At 34.1% G+C, this 23,779-nt stretch overlaps 2 protein-coding genes and 1 long non-coding RNA gene across 13 annotated transcripts in view; 2 read left to right on the top strand and 1 right to left on the bottom strand.

Annotated features, from left to right (window-relative positions):
- Positions 1-2,598, bottom strand: part of LOC129920911 (kinesin-like protein KIF14) — a 40,226-nt gene extending 37,628 nt beyond the window's left edge. Inside the window, exon 1 of the mRNA XM_056002429.1 lies at positions 994-2,598. Coding sequence (XP_055858404.1) covers positions 994-2,445 — 1,452 coding nt within the window. The 5' untranslated portion in view covers positions 2,446-2,598. The remainder of the gene's footprint in view (positions 1-993) is intronic.
- A 6,855-nt stretch (positions 2,599-9,453) lies between these two features.
- On the top strand, positions 9,454-19,367 carry LOC129920910 (uncharacterized). 11 transcript variants are annotated; one of them, XR_008773429.1, is made up of 12 exons: positions 9,455-9,947; positions 10,079-10,258; positions 10,440-10,516; positions 10,853-11,029; positions 11,085-13,013; positions 13,072-13,608; positions 13,680-13,949; positions 17,153-17,622; positions 17,681-18,000; positions 18,072-18,225; positions 18,540-18,866; positions 18,938-19,367. It is a non-coding gene; the product is annotated as an uncharacterized LOC129920910 (long non-coding RNA). The 11 variants fall into 11 exon arrangements; XR_008773427.1 differs by having other exon boundaries at positions 10,440-10,614; positions 10,863-11,029; XR_008773428.1 differs by having other exon boundaries at positions 10,440-10,614.
- Positions 19,368-21,256: 1,889 nt separating this feature from the next.
- LOC129920907 (protein catecholamines up) lies at positions 21,257-23,087 on the top strand. The gene is made up of 2 exons (XM_056002425.1): positions 21,257-21,856; positions 21,911-23,087. The coding sequence occupies exons 1-2, from the start codon at positions 21,448-21,450 to the stop codon at positions 22,849-22,851; spliced, it is 1,350 nt and encodes a 449-aa protein (XP_055858400.1). The 5' UTR covers positions 21,257-21,447; the 3' UTR covers positions 22,852-23,087.
- Positions 23,088-23,779: the final 692 nt, after the last annotated feature.

Here is a 23,779-nt window from a genome sequence, read left to right as displayed (position 1 = left end):
CCTAATCTCATGCAATGCAGAGATAGGTACTCTTGGCTTACGCCGAGATGGTTCCAGAAACTCTATTAGTATTATTATTATATGTGGATGTCAAAAATTTGTCTTTGGCTGAATATTTAACCCAATTAACAGCCTAAGAGATAAAACCATTAATTTTTCTAAATAACTTTTTTTATACAAACCATCAGTAAGAGAAAAGTCCATTTGTCATTTTATTGCTGTTTAAACCTTTGATTGTATCTAGTGTTTTTTTATATGATATTTTGCGAAACAGTTTTCTTTATAAGGCTAAGAAAAGCTTCTAAAATTTTTTTGCTCGCTTACGCTCGCATGTAAAAATATGTAAGAAAAAATTGGTCGGTCTAAGCTAACCCTCCCCGAAATAAAATCCTAGCTACGGCTATGATAGAAGAGTATAGTTTAGTCTCGGCACCAAAAAATTGTAGGCTTGTGCAATTTGTGTAATGAATATAATCATTTTACCATCAAATAAGACACCAAGGTATTTGAAGGTCTTGACAAAATCTAACTTAAAGCTTAGAGGGGCACAGAACCCATTCGAAACAAAAGTACTCGTTTTTGAGCCATTGACACTGAATTGTAGAATGATAAAAAGTATCGCAATTAGCTAAAACAGGAGTACTTGATAGACTAAAATACACTATTTTTGTTTAATTGTTACATGTACCCTGTTGTTATCAACGCCAACAATGTAATTTTTATAGGTGATGACAATTTTTTTTTATTATTGCACAATATGTCTACATTGTTAGAATTTGAGGGGCTGACTTAGCTAGAATGAGTTATTTTTCAAAGCGATCAAAACAACACACTGTTTCCTAACGAACCTCTTTTATCTATCTGTCACACAATGCCTTTCCTATAAATAATAATCGATTACAAAAAAAAAAAACAACTCCACCCGTATCTCAAATTATATACATGTTTTGTAATAATGATAAGAAAATGCATATTAAAAATTTAAAAACTCACCCTCAACAACCAAGTCAGCACACTTTCTCGATATGGTACAAAATTCGATTGTCTCTTCGACTCAGCCAGTTTAGAAATCACTTTTCCCAGGGTCAACAAACTCTTATTGATACTAACTCCTTCCCGCACTCGATCACCATTCGAACCCGCCGTATGAGTAATCCTCTCACTTCCAGCCAAATCGACTAGACTTATCTTGCTTCTTCGTGTCTGTTTAACCTTTCCATCACCCTCTGTAGCCGTCGTCGAATCAATTTCAGATAAATTCAAAACAATATTGAATATAGAATGAGATCTAGAACTCTTATCATTCATGCCAGTTGCTGCAGTAGCACGTTGACTATTTCCCACTGCCAACCAATTGCGAAGGGCAGAATAAGACTCCACCGGATGAATACTTAAATCGACAACATAAGGACCCCAAACTGGGTGCTCTCGAACTTTGAGAGCGTTTCTATGTGAACCACTGCTGTGTGATTCACTGTGATCAGAAACACACAGAAGATCATGAATTTTTTCATTATAGATCTCAAAGTAACTAACTTCGATTTCGGCTTGAAGTTTGTCTTTAGAACTTTCAATTCTCCGAAATAGCTCATGACAGAATCGAGGAATGATGCCGGCTTCCGTGTTAGTCGATATATCATCACTATCATCGACTTCTATGCCCATCATGCTGTAACTCTTGCCAGAGCCAGTCTGTCCGTAAGCAAAGAGGCAAGTGTTGTACCCCTCAAATGCTCGATCAATAAGTCCCATTCCTGTGCCATTGAAGACGGTTTCTTGATTGGCATAGTTGCTATTGTCCATGTTGCATGAGTAGAATGCTTGATCGTATTGAAAGCAATGACTCACCCCGGCAGAATTGTCTGCAGTTGTTCCAGTATAGACAGTGACTTCGTTGCCGACTACTTGGACAATATTTGTTACACCGGGATTTGTGCATTCTTGGGCATTTAGTGGTCTGACTCGAACAGCTACTGTTAGATTACTTATTTCGATATCTTTGACGGACTTGGACATTACTCCAGAATCTTCCATAGTTGAATTTTCTGATCGTCGAAAAGAATTTGATATTTTCGAAGAACATTCTGGGGTGTTGTTTGTAACATGATTTGTAACACCTCGAGGTGTGATTAAGGCACTTCGTGGTGTACTTTTTGTGGATCTATAAAGAGAAGAGGGTGTGTAGCAAGCATTTAGAGTTGTAGATGTTTTTGGTTTAAATTTTTGACTAGAGACTGGAGTTTTAGTGACAGTCGATGGCAAGAATGGTGTGTTTGTTGCAGAATTATAATCACTAGATATGCTATCAGTTAATTTGGTTGAGAAAAGTGGTCGCGCCACTTTTTTGTGTATTGAATTTGGAGTTGAATTGCTTCGGGGTGTACTACTACTACTTTGTAGTATTTTATTAAGTCTTTGGTTAGCTGGAGTGTTTTTTGAAGACATTTTGTTGTTAGCAAACAATAAAATATGAAATAGAGTTTTTTTTTGTCAGGGAATTAATAACATTAAAATGAGAATGAAAAATAAATAAATCAATCACGTCCGTTTGTTATTTTTTTAATTTTACGTTTGAATTGAAAATGCAGGCGGTTGCATTTGATGACGTAAAACATCTGAATTATGCTGAATAACTAATGACATTTGCGCTGAATTAACTACAGTACCAATGGTAAGGTAGTGCGACAACAAAAACCAAGGCTCGGGTTACACTGAATATTTTTGAAAAAATGAACTTGAGGGACACAGTACACATAAGGTGTGTTTTTTATTACCACCGGGCTTAAGGCTTGGCCACACCGGAGGGTACGCGGTAGCGGAACGGGTAGCGGCAACGATATTTGTATTAAAAAAATTCCACACCCGAACGTTGATGTGTCAGTTTGGAATTTTTTCCATACAAATACCCGTACCGTTACCTGTACCTCTACCGCGTACCCTCCGGTGTGGCCAAGCCTTTAACTGGACATAAAATCGCAGTCGGGGCTAAGGGCCAGTTGTACAAATATTTAATCCGTGGATCAGCAACTTTTATCTTCTGAATTCAGTATCAAAATTGATTTTTGCTTCTAGGTCCATATAGGTTCAAATAGTAAAATCCATCCTTGAACCAAAGTTGATCCACTGCTAATCCGCCGAAATCGGCGAGTTAAATTCCTGATCCGAGACTAAACCACGTTTGTACAACTGGCCCTAAGCAATTTATATGTTAAATACAACAACACCTTAGCCCCGTGGATTTGGTTGTTTAGCCCGGAAATTTCTCTGGGCTTAACTTTTTGAACAGTTTTAAATTTGTGCTACCAAACTAATTTTTTCATAAATTGTTTCGAATTTATTTACAAACGTGAAAACTGACTTTTGGAATGATCAAATGTATTTAACTAGTTTTGCTAGCATACATTAGGTGTGTTTTTTTGTTTATCTATATAGATTTTGTGCAAAAAAACGACATCGGGATTTTTGAAATCCATGCTAACATTTGGCACCACTGTACACATACTTTGGCAGCTGTCTGTCAAAAATATTGCTTTTGTTTTTTTTTTATTTTAACTCCGAAGTGGGAAGGCCATTACATCCATGTTGGATGCAAACAAAAATTTTCATATGGCCATGGCATCCATGTTGGATTCAAAAAAATTGTTTTTTCACAAAAAACCAAAAATTATCTGTATATTCTTAGCTACATTTTAAGACCATGACCATTAACATTAGTTGCGTCGTTCTTGTGTTATAAGCGTTTGAAGGTAGCCATATTGAATTTTTTTTCGATTTTTTAAAAATCAAATGTGAAAACTTTTTTATTTGTATTTCTAATTTTTCGAAAAAACTTTGGTAATTTTATATACATATCTGTTCAACAATCTTATCAGGATCCATTTAAGACTTTTATCTGAAAAGTGCATTGCGTATATCTCGAGATATTAACATTTCAATGCAACCATGTCAAACGAATTTTTTATTATTTTTTTCTATGAGAGTTTTTTTCAAACCTCGTTTTCTCCGCTTTTTTTTTTTTTGTTAATATTTTCAGATATTTCTGTATGAACACAACAATTAAACTACCTTGGCACTACTGTTTTTATCGAGAGAAAGTAAAATCTGGATAATTATCTGGATTTTTCAAAAATCTATACAGATAAAGTTTTTGTTGTTTTTAACACGTAAATTGTTTTGATTTCAAAAATCTCGATGTCGTTTTTTTGCACAAAATCTATATAGATAAACAAAAAAACACACCTATTATTATTAGGGGTATTCACGATCCGATGCAACTGGTCGTGTATCACTGCAAAAGTGCAAAAGTGTAAAATCTTACAGCACTAGAACAACAAAATATACGGATTAAAATTTTACAACAGTCTTGCACTTTTGCTATACCCTAGACCTATTGCAAAATAAAAATACAATAGAGTAAAATTATTTTTGACAGATGGCAGCTCACCGTCGCGTCGCCCATGATAAATAGTTTGTCTTTTTTATTCTGTTTATTATGGTTGTCGGCTTGTCGGTATTCATATGTCCCGTAATTTAGTTTCTTTTGATGTAAAATAATTTGTGAAAATTAATTAACCCGAACAAAACAAAGAATTAAATTATAAAAAATGGAAAAAAAGAAGAAGCAACAATGGAGGAACAACCCTGTTAAAAAAAAAACATCATGGATTTCATTCATGCTTCAATATTTACTATAGATAAGAAAAGGGGCGTTCACGATCTATTGTAAAAAAATAAAATTTTACATTTCGTCGCCTCAATAAAATATTGTCGTATGTGCAAAATTGAGGTTTTGAGATTTGAATGCAGTTTTGCTAATTGATTTTTTCTCCTTCATTCTGTGAAATCCGTTTTTCGATATCTGTATCCGTTTCCGAGATAATCGCTATGCATTTTGTCGAATGTGTAGGTGTACAAACATTTTCAGTAGCTTTTTGTCGTAAGTGCACAGAAAACGTGCACATACGACAAAAATTATCACATACTACAATTTTTTTCATACAAATCTGTGTTTTTCTTCGTTCGGTAAATAATTGTCGTATGTGCTGTTTTTGCAACACATACAACAATAGGGGTATTCACGATCCTATGCAACTGGTCTAGTATCATTGCAAAAGTGTAAAATCTTGCAACACTACAACAACAAAATATATGGATTGAAATTTTACAATGGTCTTGCACTTTTGCTATACCGTCACCGTCGCGTCGCCCATGATAAACAGTTTGTCTTTTTTATTCTGTTTATAATGGTTGTCGCTACTCATGTCCCGTAATTTAGTTTCTTTTGATGTAAAATAATTAGTGAAAATTAATTAACCCGAACAAAACAAAGAATTAAATTATAAAAAATGGAAAAAAGAAGAAGGAACGGCGGAGGAAAAAAAAAACATCATTCATGCTTCAATATTTACTATAGATAAGAAGAGAGGCGTTCACGATCTATTGTAAAAAAATAAAATTTTACATTTTTACTAGGCCTGTTGCACCAGATCGTGAATACCCCTAATATTTAACTGGAATTTCAGTAAACGTTTGTCGTTTGTCCCATAAGGAAATGTACTGACGAGTGTAATTTCAGTTGCAATTAAGATGTCGAGCAGGTCGGACGAGTCGACCTGCGCCAAGTTTATCCGAGGAGCTTTATGCTCTATTTTATGCATATAAAATGCATACAATAGTGGTTTTATGATTTTATTAATTTAGGATACGTAACGAAATATTGGAAGATGAATTCTTTGATGCCGATCCTTTAGGTTCCCTCAATAATTCGAATCCAGTGACAATGAAAACTTGGACCTACGAAATTTGTATGAAGCTCTTATCGTGCTATCTTAAAACTGTAATAATTTGAGTAGTAAGGCCGACTTTTCACGAGTCGATTTTAGCCGCACACGGGTCGAAAAGCTTCGCCGCACGGCAAAAAATCGACTCGTGAAAAGTCCCATAACTTAATTTTAGTAAACTGTGATCTCATTAATTCTAAAATTGCTTTAAAAATAATTTTTAGGAAAGAATTTTGTTGTGAAGTCAATAACCCATAGTACCTAACCGAATTTAGCGAAACCTCGATTTTAACAAAAAATAAAACATACATCTCACTTCCAAATTAAAAAAGTTCTGTCATTTTATAGGTGAACTGCTTCTAAACCAATTGTTTAGAAGTTAGATGTAGGTATGTTATTTTATCATTGATGCTTTTGTTAAAATCGAGTTTTGCTAAACTCGTGTTATAACCAAGAGCCAATGTGTTTTAAAAAAGTTAATAAATTAACGTTAGTTATTTGTTTTGCGCATTGAATTTGACATCTATTTGTCGTATGTCGTAAAAAAGTAAAAAGTGTCGAATAAAACTTTGCTTATTTTTGTCGTATGTGTCATCAATTTGTCGTATGTGTTTGGCTAACAAATAGTTTCTGTGAAAACGTTACATACGACATCGGCATATTGGAGAAAATTGACTATTATTTGTTTCTGGATTGGAATATTGAAATAATTCTAACATAATTCAATAGACAAATATTTTCTGTATATGTCATGATATTTTGAAAAAAATTCACCGTACAGTTTTCGAGAAAAAAAAAATCTGAACTTTAATTGCGTTTTCCCAAAAGTAGCCGAATATACGACATTATTTTATTGAGGCGACGATTTTTACTAGGCCTGTTGCACTAGATCGTGAATACCCCTATTGTATTTTTTTGTAAAACATACATGAAAAATATAAGAAAAACTCGAAAGCGAAAAATATGACAACTCTATTTTTCTTTTTCTATTTTTGTTTAAAAATAAATAAGAGCATAGAATTTTAAAAACTAAATTAGTATTTAATTACATAAAATTTTGAAAATTTTTGTTTTCAAAATTTTGATTTTAAAAATTAATTTTTCAAAAACTGTGACATAAAAAAGCTTTGTTTAGATTTCTTATAAAGGACTATGGTGTTTTGGCTTTACAAAAAGGTATAAAGGCTTGGCCACACCGGAGGGTACGCGGTAGCGGTACGGGTAGCGGCAACGATATTTGTATTACAAAAATTCCACACCCGAACGTTGATGTGTCAGTTTGGAATTTTTTCCATACAAATACCCGTACCGTTACCTGTACCTCTACCGCGTACCCTCCGGTGTGGCCAAACCTTAACACGTTATAAGGTGTGTTTTTTATTACCACCGGTCTTAACTGGACAAAAAAAAACGCCTCGGGGCTTAACCTGAAATCTTGGCAGCACTGTATATTGAATGTTCCGAAAACAGCAAACACAACAAAAATTTAGAGTTGTCATATTTTTCGCTTTCGTCATTTTCTTGTATTTTTCATGTATGTTTTACAAATAGATACAAAAATGTATGCTAGCAAAACTATTTTAATACATTTTGTCCTTCCAAACATGAGTTTTCACGTTTTTAAACAAATTCTAAACAATTTATGGAAAAATGAGTTTGGTAGCACAGATTTAAAACTCTTCAAAAAGTTAAGCCCAGAGAAATCTCCGGGCTAAACAACTAAGCCCAAGGGGCTAAGGTGTTGTTGTATTTAACATGTAAATTGCTTAGCCCAGACTGCGTTTTTTTTGTCCAGTTAAGACCGGTTGTAATAAAAAACACACCTATTGTAGGTGTAACCATTGATTTTTAATCATTTTTTTTTCCAAATTAAAGACTTAAGCCTAGTACGCAGATCGCGCTAAAATTTATCTTTCATACAAATTTTCTCCAAAGATAAATTTTAGCGAGGATTTTTAGCCAGGTAGTACGCAGTTCACGCGCTAAATTCGAATTCTCATCTACTACTTTTGCAAAAAGTCTCCACTCAATTTAGCTCGCGAAATAATGCTCAGCGCATTTTTTCACAGATAAATTTTTACATTTTTGTGGTTGTTGTTGTTGCTGCAAGGAATAAGAGGCAAAAAAATCTTGGAATATATAAAAGAAGAGGAATAAAACAAAATGAGAGCGTAAAAAAGGTATTCTGCAGGTAAAAAAAATATGTAATGTAATATTGAATGTAAGCTGGTATAAGCCGTTATTTTTAAATTTAAATTTATCTTGGCTTTTAGCGAACGCGTGTAGAGATAAAAATTGTCGAGATAAAATTTAGTTTAGCGCGATCTGCGTACTAACCACATTGGCTCAAAAAGTGAAAAAGTACAAAAGTGAAAATTTTCAAACGCATTTTTGTATAGTTTTTCGGCCTGAAAAATTAAAACAAATGATGCAGAAAGCTTATTTTTTGGTCTAATAAACAATTTGTATACTCTTTTCCACAAAAAAATTGCGCTAGCCAGAAAAAAAATATTTTCACTTTTGTACTTTTTCAAAAAGTGGTGTATGTAGTTATGCCTTAAAGGCTTAACTACATTGGCTCAAAAAGTGAAAAAGTACAAAAGTGAAAATTTTCAAACCCATTTTAGTATAGTTTTTCGGGCTGGAAAAATAAAACAAATGATGCAGAAAGCTTATTTTTTGGTCTAAAAAACAATTTGTATACTCTTTTTCACAAAACAATTGCGCTAGCCAGAAAAAAAATATTTTCACTTTTGTACTTTTCCAAAAAGTGGTGTATGTAGTTAAGCCTTAAGTCATTTTTTTTTAATTGCCCCTCCCCGCTAAACGAAGGGGAAAAGACGATACGATTTTTTTCTTGTCTCATCTCAACCTACACGCTCTAGCTTTTTGGCACATTACTCCTGAATCAACCTGTATATTTCCATAGTACTATCATGAAGTCTGGTGATAGCTTGAAAAAGCAGAATTTGTATGAAATAAATACACTGAGCGCCACCTCAAAATAGTGGTGACTTGAACTAATACCAAATTCGACTTAATGATAGTACTAGCCATGTTCCTTTGGGAGGTGGCAAAGTACTACTAGTAGTTAACTAGCGGTTTTCAATGGAACGTACTTTCAACGAATTCAATACAAATCGTATCTACTCGGGAAGAAGCGCATGAGTAGATGAAAGCTGAAACACAATCACGCTTTAGGGCGTCGCTTCGTTGCGTTACGTTGAGAAATCCTCAAAGCGCGCTTCTGTCACTTTGACTTTGAACAGCCCAACTAACATTTTTGCTTACGGGTTGCAAGTCTAAAGGGCTATTCGCACCTATAAGGCTGGTATACTACCCACGGTAAAAAAATTATCAGTAAACGCTGATATTTATACTTCTAAAAAACTTTTTAGGAGTATCTTATAGTGGGATTATAGGTGTGATGAGAAAATTATCTATAAGCACACTATAACGATGTCGAGAAGCATTTAATCCTATAGGAATCCGCGACAGAGGTCATTAAAAGCTTCTTATCATCATAACAATTTTATTCTTATAAAGCTTTACAGGTGTACAAAATGTAGCATCTGGAAAGGATTATAGAAGGCATGATACTCAGCTTCTCGATTGTTCTTTTGAGGACGCCAAAATATATGTAGTGTTTTAATAAACTTCATCATTTAGTTAAATTTATATTCAGGTAAGGCCTCAGTTATAGCTATGAGTAAAATCCATCAGTAAAAATTGAAACATCAGGAATCTGAAATCTTTTACTGATGAGCGTTTATAGCAATCAGTAAATTTACGTCATTAAATTAAATATTTATTTGACATTCTCGCCTCAAGCAATTTTTTTACTGTTGATTTCATCAGTAATTTTTTTAATGATGGCACCGGAACAGTAAAAAAGTGGAACGCCATCAGTAAAACGAAATGGAATTTTTTTGGGCATTTGGCAGTCAGCTGTTCAGTAAAATGAAATTTCATCAGTAAAATTTATAAAATGAATTTGTGAATAAAATTTAATACAAAATGCATTGATTCTTCTTGAAAAAATTAGTGGAATTATGTCTTCAATTTATTTCATCAAAATTTTCCTCAAAATAAAAGATTAAAGTATTCAAAACAGCAAAACAAAATTTTTACTGATGGATTTTACTGGTAGCTATAACTGAGCCCTAAGTGCGTTATTTTTTGTTGATTATTTTACTAAAAAGTGCAAATAAATTTATTATTTATTTAATTTTTATTTAAATGTATTTAAATACAATACAAGATCCCTTTAAAAAAAAACTATATTTTATTTATTTCAGGTGATATAAAAATAGGTTTCTCACATATACATGTAGTGTCTCTATAAACGGATCTGGTGTGCGTCCCATTCATTGTACTATTTATCGAAGTCTTCACTTTGATCAACAGTACAAAGTTCCTATCGATGGAACAAAATGATGGCGAAACAAATCTCACTCAAAACGCAATGATAACAATTGGTAATTCAAATTATTTGTGTTCCAATTATCCTGCCGAAGCTCAACTAAAGGCTTGGCCACACTGAAGGGTACATGCGGTAGCGGTACGGGTACTTGTACGAAAAAATTTCCACAGCTGAATTTTGCTGTTCCAGTTTGGAATGTACCCTTCGGTGTGGCCAAGCCTTAATACGAATTTCAGTGCCGCGTCGCAATTCAGGCTGAAGCAGCACCAGTAATGGTGGTTGTGCTAGTGGTAGCTTCGAAGAAGCTCAAATAGTATTCTACGAATCCAAAATTCGTCCAAAAGAATCATCATCAAAACCAACCCCCCCATTCTGTCTGGCAAACTTCACAAGTCACAAAAACCTCACAAGGTGATCATAACTCGATTTTGTGAAGATTTGTTTCTCACAAACTTCTTACTAGCAAAAATCCAACTTGTGAGTTTTGTGACCTCTTTCGGTGCAGATCACAAATTCGAAAGTTTATGTATACAAAAACCTCACAAAATCAATTTTAGCTCACCTTTTGGAGTTCTTGTGACTTGTAAGGTTTGCCAGAATAGGGGGGTAATATTAAAAGCATCGACATAATGGTCTGACATGTTCGAAGGTTTTTACAGGAGAATCGCTGTTCCCGCCGTGCGAAGACTAATATGGCTGTTTGATTTGAATGCATCTGATATTAATTTGGAAAAGTTCAAGTAGACTCACAAAGATCTACAAACTATATCTAATTCTAAGGTCACAAATCGGTGAATTGCAATTGCAAGAAAATACGCTAAGAGGCGTAAGTATACACTTGACTTGTAATAAAATTAATTAAATAAAAATATCACTTTCAGAAGAACTTGGACAAATCTGTTATGAATCAACTGAACTTTTATCAACCAAGGACACTGGCAAAATTTGAAAAATCGTTCATCTCACTACGTACAAAGATTCGTCTATTGAAAGCACAAAGAAATGCCACACGTGTCATGGAAGAGAACCCACCAGCTAAATTAAAGCAATCAATAGCTATTGAACAAGACCAAGTAAAAAGGCAAGTGGATTTATGATCTTTTCCAGAGCCCGTTGAATTATTGATCCTATCCTCCACTTGAAATTAGTATCGAGGTTGCTGCTGATGCTTCTGGAGTTGAAACAGAGACACCAGTCGCAGAAGCAGTAAGATTATCATCTCAACTCGATTGCTGTTTCTGTTATGTTGATATTGTGGTGCATGGTATACCATGATTGTGGTGGACGTCGATGATTTTCTATTTCTTTGACGAGATAATTTCTTTTTGCATACCTATTTATTACTTCGACTCTCACTGGAGATTGGACTCATGTTTCAAATGATGAAACAAAATTGAAATACCAACTAAAAAATTAGTGGGTGCGTTCAACAGCCGAAATATTTTCTGCCAAAAATAATATGAAGACATGCGAGAATTTTTAGTATACGTATACCTCACCGAGTGATCAGCTGATAAACATTATGGCCTTTTTTATTTTTATTGCTTTTCGCGCTATTATTCAGCTTGAAATAAAATATATTTGCAAGAGATAGTCAAATCGATTGGGCAAGTACTATACAAAAAAATGAATTAAAACAATTTCCTCTTATCAATATTTCTTTTTTATTATTTTTTCAATATTAGGTGTGTTTTTTTGTTTATCTATATAGATTTTGTGCAAAAAAACGACATCGGGATTTTTCAAATCCATGAAAACATTTGGCAACACTGTACTATACTTTGGCAGCTGTCTGTCAAAAATGTTGCTTTTAATTTTATTTTATTTTAATTCCGAAGTGGGAAGGCCATTACATCCATGTTGGATGCAAAGAAAAATTTTCATATGGCTATGGCATCCATGTTGGATTCAAAATTTTTTTTTTCACAAAAAACCAAAAATGATCTGTATATTCTTAGCTTCATTTTAAGACCATGACCATTAACATTAGTTGCGTCGTTCTTGTGTTATAAGCGTTTGAAGGTAGCCATATTGAATTTTTTTTCGATTTTTTAAAAATCAAATGTGGAAACTTTTTTATTTTTTTTTCTAATTTTTCGAAAAAACTTTGGTAATTTTATATACATATCTGTTGAACAATCTTATCAGGATCCATTTAAGACTTTTATCTGAAAAGTGCATTGCGTATATCTCGAGATATTAACATTTCAATGCAACCATGTCAAACAAATTTTTGATTATTTTTTTCTATGAGAGTTTTTTTCAAACCTCGTTTTCTCCGCTTTTTTTTTTTGTTAATATTTTCAGATATTTTTGTATGAACACAACAATTAAAATACCTTGGCAATACTGTTTTCTATCGAGAGAAAGTAAAATCTGGATAATTATCTGGATTTTTGAAAAATCTATACAGATAAAGTTTTTGTTGTATTTAACACGTAAATTGTTTCGATTTCAAAAATCTCGATGTCGTTTTTTTGCACAAAATCTATATAGATAAACAAAAAAACACACCTATTATTTCAATATTTTTTATGTAGCTGCTTTGGCAAACTATCTTGATAGCTTTTCGTTCAAAAAGATATTGCAGATATGGGTATCCCAGAAAACCTATCCGATAGGTGACTGAACGCACCCAATATCAAAACGTCAAACATGCTTGTGTTATTTTTCTCGTTGAAAACAATTTTTTTTTCGAACCATTTCAAGCTTTAAAACCATTCCTTTCCTCCTATGAACACGAAAAAAGTAATTCATCATCAATTCTTAAATATGATTAAAAAAATGGACGAAGATGAAAGAGTGAAGAGGTAAGCCACTTATTATTTTCCAAAGACATTTCCAAAAAATCCGCTCCCTTTCTCGTAGATACCGGTGTTTCTCTCAAAGAACTTGCAGGACAATTTAGTTATACATATCTCACCAAAACCCATATTACCAATTTCGATTCGACCAATTTGGTAAATTGCTGTGTAAAACCCTTTAGCAATTATGTCAAAGTCGACTTTACCATGAACACAGAATCCAAATATTATGATCGTTTCAAAGGCGAACACTTTGCCATCATGGCGTATGGAAAACAAGCCAAAGGCGAACGACAAACAATCGTATATTAGCACAAAATCCATAGACAATGCTGCAAAGTATGTGGTACCAAAGTGGAGGAAAAGTCAATCAACGAAGAAGACGATGACGAATAAGTGCAGCAAGTCATTGTGAAATTCTCAAAAACCGATGCGAATCGAAACAAGAAAATCAAAGACAAGAGCTATGATAATTTTGTTAAACGATGTACTGAGGAACTTGTGTCCGAGACACTTTGGCATCTACATACATCACCCACTGCTGCATAAGAGCGACAAAAGATATTTCCCACTCAACAGCAAAGAGTGATTTTTAAAGATGGTTAGTATTAGTAAGTTAATTTGGCTTCTCATGTTTTTGAGAAAACTTTCATTTTTCATTTTATTTTATAGCTCGCATGCTTACTTTCGATGATATCATGTCAATCCTGACAGAAAGTATTGAATGTCTTAGCTGGAAAAGGGATATGAATGGTACATTGCTTGTGTTACGACTTTGGCGCAAGTGGGAGTGCTAACTAAAAGCAATTTGTTTGGCAAATTCGAAGTCATCTATCCTCCAGATAATTAATCAAATGCTAATCGTGTGGGTTCTGATTTGATGGTTCGTGCTAGAGATTACATGGTAATAACGAAGAAAAATCTTTAAAATTGGATTAAATTGTAAGTTTAAAATATATTTATTAAATAATTATGTTATAGAAGTGCCACAGATAGTTTCTTGCGTCAGTACATTTTATTTTTTTCAACAATCATATGTACTAAAAAATCCCCCTAGAGCCTAGAACAAGAACTTTGGATATATGGCTTTGTTCAAATTGGGTTTGTGAATAAAATTTAACACCAAATGCATTGCTTCTTTTTGAAAAAAATAGTTAAAATAAGGTCGAAACTTATTTCATCAATATTTTGTTCAAAATAGCTCATATATAATGGATTTTACTGATAGCTATAACAGAGCCCTTAGTTCATTTGAGTAATCATCAAATAAGTTCAAATCACGCTACTGAACAAGTTCTGACCTAGTTCATTTTAGTTCAATTTGTTTTATCACTCTGTTTTTATAGAAAAAACAAAAATACTTTGTTCAAACTGTATCCAAACTTATGTTAAATTGAAGCATGCTACATATAAAACAAAAATTAAGTTAAAAATAATAGATAAACATTTTATTTCTTATAAAAATTCTTAATTTCCTTTATATACTTGTCGAGCTTTCTGATTCCTGTTGGGAGTCTATGAGAAGGTCGTTTTGCTTTCATTAAATTGGAATCATAGTAATCCAAGATGCTACTTGTTTTTTGTTGTTGCTCAGATATTAGAGCAGTGGTACTTGAAGAAAAAACGCTGAAACTGGCACAAGCGATTTTGTGCACTTTTCATCTAAATCCTAAGGTAGAGCAGAAGAACGAATTTCGCTCCGCAAATTTTTACCTTCAAATAGGTGCCAAGTGACTAAGAAGTTATTTGGAAGGAAAATTTTTCATTTTCTTGGTACAGTAAAACCCCCTTAAGTCCTTACCTCTCGATTAGCCATGAAAAAAAAATATTAAAAATTAAAAAATGCACGCAAAGTTCTGTGCTATAACTTTTCTTAAAGCTGGTAGTTTATCCTTTATTTTGGTTTTTGACTCAAGTTGTTTCATTAAGTAGTTTTCGAGAAATTAAGTTTAAAAGATGAAATTTAGAAAAAAAAATTGTTTTCTTTTTTGAACTTATTCTGTATAAAATTTTGCAATATTATGAACCTTTTTTATTATTATTTAATGACCTGGTAGTTTTAAGTCAAATTGTAAAGAATTCATTCGAATAAATATCAAAGTTCCTAAGAAATTAAAAAAAAAAACTGATACATAATTTTTTTCACGGAAACCCTGTTCCTTTTTTTTTATTTACAATATTATATCTTTTATTTGCATTTTTTTTTTAATTTTTAACTAAATGTTAAACGTTATCCCTGGAGAAATTTTCTCAATAATATAATACATTCAATGGAATAATATAAAAATCTATTAGTAAGGGTCGTTTTTGAGGTAAATTGCTTAACCCCGACTGCGTTTTGTGTCCAATTTATCCCAGTCGTAATAAAGAATACAGTCTAAAACATATAAGTAGGTACTTCTATTACTATTACTACATAAAAGAAGGCAGGGGCTCGTGCCAAATTCCAATTTTTAAAAATTTTTTTGATACCTACATAGTTAGTACCTATTTGGTTGAAAACTTAAATTGATGTCAGCTGGAGCTGCTGTGGGACTTTTAGGAGAGAAAATATTTCAAAGTAGATAGAAATAAAAAAATTAGTTAAACTCGTATCATTTTGGAATAAGCTGGCTAGGCTGAAAGTATTTCACATCTTATTAAATGTTCACATCTCTTCAGGGCCGGTTTAAGCACTACCGACGCCCCTGGGCAAGATTGCAAGCGGCGCCTCTAAAAAAAAATTCATCTAAAAACAATTTTTTAAAATCACGAAAAAAAGCAATAGCAGATTATGTCGTACCCCTCATATACTTGTTAATGCATTTATTAAAAATGTGCAGTGTATTAACTTAATAAGGTTAACTTAAAAAAAAAATTAATTATTCATGTCATTTAGGCTCAATTGACAAGACTACCTTTATCTCTGACTTTTTTGTTTAAACACATTTAAAGATTAGGTACAGTTGGTTTTATTTGAACAATATTTTTTCAAAAACTTTTTCAACTAGGTACATTAATGTCGTTTTCGATTGGAATCACTCAATGATTCACTCATTCTGAAATCCAATAAAAAACTTTGAATCACCTCCACCCAATTCTAAAATTTAATATCTGTATTGGTGAAAAATCAAGTATTTTGTTTTTGTTTTTTCACTAGGAGAATAAAAAACTTGCAGCACGCTTCTTAATGATTCCAGGCGCTTCCGGACGGCTAATCGAAAACAACATACCTTTATAAGTATAAGGTTTGTTCGTTGTGAGCTCTAGGGCACTCTGGGTCGCTCCGAATTCGTTGTCAAGCGTTTTTTGTAGCTCCTTTTTCAACCAGAGTTATTTCCTCTGTGTTCGATGTTCGCTGATGAAACTAAATGATGTAAAATGAAAACCCGAGAAACTCTGATTTTTTTCAAAGTTAATTGAAATGACTTAGAGTGCCCTGGAGGGGGAAACAACGAACAGACCTATTTTTTTATTCTCACACACAAACGTAGTTTTTATAAGAAATGGAGAAGCTGTCAATTCTTGGCATTTCTGGATTTTGGGTTTTCGGGATTTTGTGTTTTTGGGTTTTCTGGATTTTGGGCTTTCTGGATTTTTAATTTCGGGATTCTGTCCGTCTCCCTTCTCTTTCCTTATTCATTATTATAGGGGCACCTTTGCAAAAATTAAATTGGTAGGAGGAATATTAGGATTGCTTTAGAAATGGGGGCGCCTTGTTCTTCAAAGATGAACGAAGATTTTGGACACCATTGTCCTTCCGGAAGCCAAATAAATTAACCCAAAATTGGGGGGCGCCTTCATTCTTCAAAAAGTTTAGGACAAACAATACGAGCGCCGTTGAAAATGTAAAATAGAAAAAAATTGGGGCGCCTTTGTGAATGTAAAAAAAAATAAAACATCGATTGGAAAGACTTCGTTATTTATATAACTTTTGTAAAAGTTCGGGGCGCCTGCGGCGCCCCTCAATTCTTGCGCCCCTGGGCGACGGCCCAGGCTGCCCCCCCCCTAAAACCGGCTCTGCATCTCTTAATAAACTGTACCATTTATTGAAATGTATATTCAGGCAAGCGAGTGCCTTATTTTTTATTATTTTGTTAAAAAGTGCAAATAAAATATACAAACAATATACACACCATTGAAAACCTATATTTTATTTATTTCAGGTGAGTTCTTATCGATGGAACAAAACGTGTCGATGGAGAAACAAATTTCACCCAAGGCGCAATGATAACAATTGCTAATTAAAATTATGTGCGTTTCAATAATCCTGCCGAAGCTCAACTTATACGCTATGCCTTGGGCAGCAACGAACGAATCTCGATGCCACCTTATAAAACCAAATTTCAATGGGCTTAATATTAATGCCAGGATAATATTAAAGTCCAACAAATCATTTTTTAGAAGGACACGGCCCCGTTTCTCACAAATGATGGATAAAAATGTGGATAAAAACTAAGTTGGCAAACTTGTTCCTACAGAAAAAAATCAATTAAAACTTGTCTGCATCCCTGACACAGTAGTGTCTACTTGCTGTTCAGTTAAAAGTACAATATGTTCGCATCTAAAAAGTACAAGAAATAGATGATTTTTAAAAATACTATGGGTGAGGCTATCCATGTGTTACGGACTGTATGTATGTACGATAAGGAGTTTTATTTCAATTTTCTAAAATCTTTTTCACTCATTTATAGGTGCGCCCTCCATTGCAACAACAGCAGCAACAACATCAGCAACAACTTCCGTCACATCAGCAACATGCACCGCAGCAACTGCACCACCTTCTCAAATGATTCCTCCACAAAAACATTCCCAACTACCTCCACAGCATCAGCAGAATCCTCCATACCACCAGGAAATGCATCCGCAAAACTTCAATCTACCGACATTTGGTATACCGCCCCCGGGCTACGGTGGGTATCAACCTGCATGGGATGAGTACAACCTCCATGGGGAATGCAATGAAAAGAGATGAATTCCGAAAACTGATGGAAGATGCTCATCTTAATGGAAAGTAAGTTATCTCGCTTGAATAAAAAACAAAATTGATACACTAACAAATCCCTTTGTGTTTTTATTGTCAAGAGATCATTATTTAGTGAATTAAGTCAACGTTATGGACGCCACGATCACAACAAAACCATCGAAAAAGTACGTGAATGTGAAAGTTTTTTTCAAAGAGTACATTGTCGATTTTCTTCTCAAGAAAGAAGAGGATAAAATTCAGAAAAAGAAAAAGGTATGTGCAAAGTTTCTGGTGTCTATTATTGAGGCAAGTTACCATAATGTTGTTTTTTTTTGAAAATTTTATATAATAATAAAAAAAATTAATGAAAATATTATAACAATCTTAAGATATCCACAAAATAAAATTGCAAAAATAATTTTTTTTATCTCAAAAACAAAATTGCATAGTTTCTAATTTGTTTATATATTTTCATGGATTTTTATTTTAATGATGCTGATGTCTTCTCATACTTCTATTACTTCCACATACTATAACTACTACTATACTACTACCGCTGGGTTATGCTTGCTTTCGGCAACCAGCAGCCTCATACTACCACCATCTTGTTGGGATGCGTCTGCGATCTCTTGTGCTAATCTATATGCCATTGTTTATTGGTGCTTTGATTCGTCATGAAGTCGAAAAGAAGGATAAATGGATTCAAGAGTTTTTGCAATGTTGACTGCTGCTTTAACTGATAACGAAACCAGTGGAAATATGGCTACTCAAGTGATATATAAAATTTGTATAACTATGACCTATTTGGTGCCATTCATTTTTATACACAAGACTGTTGAATTGACGGACCAGAAGTCGATTGCTATGATTATTAAGTTTCTTCAAGCTTTTGTCGTCGAGGACTCTGTGATAAGGTAAGACAATTTGGACCGTATACCTCTATTTTTTCCCAAAAATTTTAAATATCATTTTATTTCTATTCAAGGTTATTCAAACTTTTGGAGTATCCCCAACTACACTCGACAAACATTCGTTTGTTGTTGGACTTTCACTTGGAAGCTTCGAAAAACACTCAGTTGGATAGCTCAGTGCGTGTAAACACTGGCATCTATTGGCTGGTTGGGGCGCTTGAATAAGAAGGTAATTGTCAGGCAAGAGCTCGTTGAACTCATCATTCAGGTTGTCTTGAATCCAATTGAGGCATTACCCTCCAGTGGTGGAGATGAAAAACATGGCGCTGACACACCACCGTTGCTGGAAAGGAAAATAACATGCATATTTTGATTCTTTCTTGGTTGGCTGCAGCCACTGAAGCATGCAATGCTGAATTTAAAAGTCAAGAGTTTGCTTCGGCAAAAAGTGCTTCATATTGTTGTAATATACCTAGAGTGCTTAAATGAACATTAAAATAAATATATATATATATAAATTCAAAATAATTTCTCTTTTTTTCATTTTATTTTTATTTTTTTAGCCCTATTATGCTTCCAATAAGAATTCTGTGGTAGGCTTATAGGATCGAATACCACTTTCGGCTACTGATGAGAAACCTTACAGTAGTCTTACAGTGTACTTCTCGCACATTTATAGGATCGAATACCACATTCGGCTACTGATGAAAAACTTTACAGGAGTATTTCATCGTACTTCTTATAGGTTTAATAGGAGTAAAAAAAGGGGGCCTTTTTGATGATAAACAGGGTTATATGAGTCTTTTAGGTGTGAAATTAGTGATGACAAAAAGCTTCTCACCATCGTTATAACATCGAAATTGTTAGTTGGGAGCTGATTGCAACATAAAATCTGCTGTCAAATAAAAAAAAACACAGTCACTCACAAAATTATTGGGCCAAGTCTTTATCTTGATTTAATTGTGGAAAAATGAAAAAGGATATTAATGTGTTTAAAAAATGCATAGAAATTTGTTTATTCTTTAATCCTATAGTTATAAAAACAAAACCAATCAAAATATATTGTTTTTAACAATAAAACTCAGTCTAAAACATCATTAAATTTTTTTTGTTTTTAATACGTAAATTGTTTTGATTTAAAATATCTCGATGTCGTTTTTTTGTGCAAAATCTATATAGAGAAATTAAAAAACACACATAGTTTTGCAATAATTTATTTTTTTTTATTCACATTTGGCGCAATAGTAATGTGGGTGACTGTAACTATGTCTGTTAAATGTCAGAAAGCGAGCAAAAGTTCAGTCTGGTTGAACTTTTGCTCGCTTTCTTACGTTTCCTTACGTTTGTCAAAAAGAACGTAAGAAAAGCGTCATTGTGTGAGGATACACAGATTTCCTATAGTGCCTGGCTACACGGTGATTTTTCAATCGCCTAACCAGTCAGGTTGTAGGCAAGAGGGGTGAGGATTTTCCTCTTTTTGACGTTTGTTCCTAGAAAATGTGAATCGGAACGTGATTGGGCACAACACTGTGTAGCCAGGCCCATAGTTGAACTTTTCGCAGTTGTCAAAATCGACGGCAAAGCGTGATTGTGTTTCAGCTTTGATAGTACTAGATTAACCAAAACATCTATATTAGTAGACTACCACCTCCAATAGAACAGAGCTACTATAGAAATATATATACAATGGTGTTCATACTCAACAATTTATGAAAACGTTGAATGCGAGAAAAAATCGCTGTGTAACTGTAGAAGCACAAAAACAAATATTTGTTCTACCATACCGACTATGCCATCCCTGTAAACTATTGTCGTTTTCCAAAATTATGGGAGTGAATCACTCCTTTTTCGTGCAATTTTGGAATTTGTTCACGAAGAATTTGACAAGTGGAGTGATTTGAAGTTTGCTTTGCATGTGTTTGTAATACGAAATAATGAATAAAATAATAACACAATCTTTGAAATTCGCTTTTAGTGATTTTTTACAATACTTTATTGATTTTTTTTTGTAAATAAATATAGTTTCCTTCACAAAAAAAGTTAAAACAACCACCGAACAATTTGACAAGCAGTCCATGAAGTCAAATGTAGAAGTATTGGTAATCACTCCGTCACTCCTTCAAAATTTTGGGAGTGAAGAATTAACTCCAAAAATTCACTCCTTTTTCAATTTTGGAATTTGAAATCACTCCTTTGTATATAAATTTTATACAAATTTATATATTTATATACAAAGATCACTCCTTTTGGAGTGATTATATAGCTAGGAGTGTCACTCCTTGAATTTTGGAAAACGACAATATACTCTCTTCTGATAACAAAAAAAAAATATAATTCATCTCCTATCTCCTTTTCTCTCATCTAAAAACACAGCAACTTTCATCCGGTTCATCCTTTCCTTTCTAAAAAAAAATTCATCGTGTTGGACCAAAATTTGACATTTCAATTTCATTTTTTGCTGAACTTTGTTGTGTAAATGCATAAACTGTGTGACGTGTTAAAAAAAATAAAAAGCTTGGTTATTTGAATAATATTAAAATTTAAAAAAAACCCACATCACCATCACAGAAATTTTCCTGTTGCCATGATGGAAAATTCTTCTTCCATAAAAAAATGCGGCAAATCGCAAACAACGATAATAGAAAATAAAAATAAATGGAAGAGAAATGTAGCAATTGCCGCAATGGTTCTTGTTGTTTTCCTATCGCTGCCGGCTATTTGTAAATCACACGGTTCTCAGCAACCTGCAAGTTTTAAATATTCCAGAGAAGCTAATGAGAACTTTGATTCGAGTTCAGCGAAGCAACATATTCATGAACATGGACATCATCATCATGATCATCATCATGACCATGATCATGATCAGCATCATGACCATCATCATCACGGACATGATCATGACCATCACCATCATGAACATGATCATGATCATCATGCACATGTTCACGCTCATCATCACCAAGAAGCCACAAAAAAACCACAGGCTCCATTGGGTGAGTAAGGAGCACAACATTGAGTTGTTTATTTTCCCTTTTTTTCATTTTAAGATATGTCCACTATTTGGCTCCATTCGATCGGGTCCACTCTGCTCATCAGTGCCGCACCATTTGTGCTGTTGTACATTATCCCGCTGGACAACAGCGAGGCAATGAGACCGAGATTGAAAATCCTTTTGGCCTTCGCTTCCGGCGGCCTTTTAGGTGACGCATTCCTCCATCTTATTCCCCATGCGGCACACCCACATACTCACGGTGACCATGATCACGGCCACAGTCATGGCCATAAACATAGTCACGGTGAAGAAGCCCACGACCACGGCCACGACATGACCATCGGGCTTTGGGTGCTCGGTGGGATAATTACATTCCTTGCCGTCGAGAAACTCGTGCGCTTAATTAAGGGAGGACATGGTCACAGTCATGGTCCAACAAAAAGTGCTCCTGCCGCCCAGGAAAAGCCCAAAACTGATGAAAAATCCAAAAAATCTAAAGATTCGGCACCCAAGAAATCGGTGAAAAAAGTTGAAGAGAAACACGATGAAGTCGAGATTGCTGGGTATCTCAACTTGGCAGCCGATTTTGCCCACAATTTCACAGATGGTCTCGCCATAGGTGCCTCCTACTTGGCTGGCAATAGCATTGGCATTATTACAACAATCACAATTCTACTCCATGAAGTCCCGCACGAGATTGGAGATTTCGCCATTCTCATCAAGTCTGGTTGCTCGAAACGTAAAGCAATGATGTTGCAACTTGTGACAGCGTTGGGAGCGCTTGCAGGCACTTCATTGGCATTGATGGGTGCTGGTGGAGATGCTGCAGCTACATGGGTTCTACCATTCACTGCTGGTGGTTTCATTTATATCGCAACTGTGAGTGTATTGCCTGAGTTGTTGGAAGAGTCAACTAAACTTGGTCAGTCACTCAAAGAAATCTCAGCGCTATTAGCTGGGGTTGGTCTAATGGTGTTCATAGCTAACTTTGAATAAGTTTCCTTTTCCAGCGACTGTGTAAAAAAAAAGAATAAGGTATAGATAAATATAGCGAGAGGGAGTGAACTTATTGTCGCTGTAAGAGTTTAAATTAAATAAGACAAAACTGTAGCTGTGCTTTAAGAAATACAGCTAAATGGCTGCAAAAGGAACTTACAGTTGGGATTGCTATTGTTGAATTAGACTTTAGGAATAAATGTGAAATTGTTGTAAAGAGAGGTAAACAAGTTGAATTTAATTGTAATTATTTTTTTATACAAAATAAAAGTTTACTCCTTGCTCTATGAAAAAAAAAAGAAACAGTTTTTGGTTGCATCTTTGTGAGCTGAGTACATCTTGACTCACTGGAGAAGGTCAAGATGGGAGAACGTTTTTGGATGTAACATATTTACAAGTACTAACTCATTAGTTTTTTAATTTGCCTTGGTTTAATAATGGTTTATCTAGTTCGAATGGAAATAATCTCTGTCGTTTGTTCTAAAACGACAAGAAAACGATTTGCTCTACGAGCGCCAATTTGTGTTGAATCAGACATTTTACTTCACAGTTCCTTTCCCCTTTCGCTGTTTTTCCCAATGACACCATAATTGTCTTATTCGAGCCTCAATTTTGGATTTAAGAGCGAGTCGTTTTAGTTCAAGCGACAATCGTAATAGGGGCAAATGGTGGCGCCCTTAGTTCCCGTTAGGTTGTACACCTAACATGACGCCTATGCTCGAGAGACCTACTATCAATCTCGGATATGGATGATGCAAGTGTAGAAAAGAAAATTTGGGAAACGAAGTTCGAACCTGAACGTGAAATGTTCGAACTTAAAGTAATACTTGTTAGAACATACCTAATATCATGATTTAATAAGTGCGATGTATTGTGGAGGGCACACGGAAGGAGACCTTTAGCAACCCTTTGGATGTCTAAAATTCAA

The sequence above is a fragment of the Episyrphus balteatus genome, chromosome 1 (assembly GCF_945859705.1).
Source record: "Episyrphus balteatus chromosome 1, idEpiBalt1.1, whole genome shotgun sequence".
Classification (NCBI taxonomy): Eukaryota; Metazoa; Arthropoda; class Insecta; order Diptera; family Syrphidae; genus Episyrphus; species Episyrphus balteatus.
This window is presented reverse-complemented; position numbering and strand designations above follow the sequence as displayed.

What these genes read in the sequence shown, in the direction of transcription:
- LOC129920907 (XM_056002425.1), top strand. Translation starts at nt 21,448, where the DNA reads ATGATGGAAAATTCTTCTTCCATAAAAAAATGCGGCAAATCGCAAACA. An exon ending in AAAACCACAGGCTCCATTGG is followed by an intron (nt 21,857 to 21,910) that starts GTGAGTAAGGAG and finishes TTTCATTTTAAG; the next exon opens with ATATGTCCACTATTTGGCTC.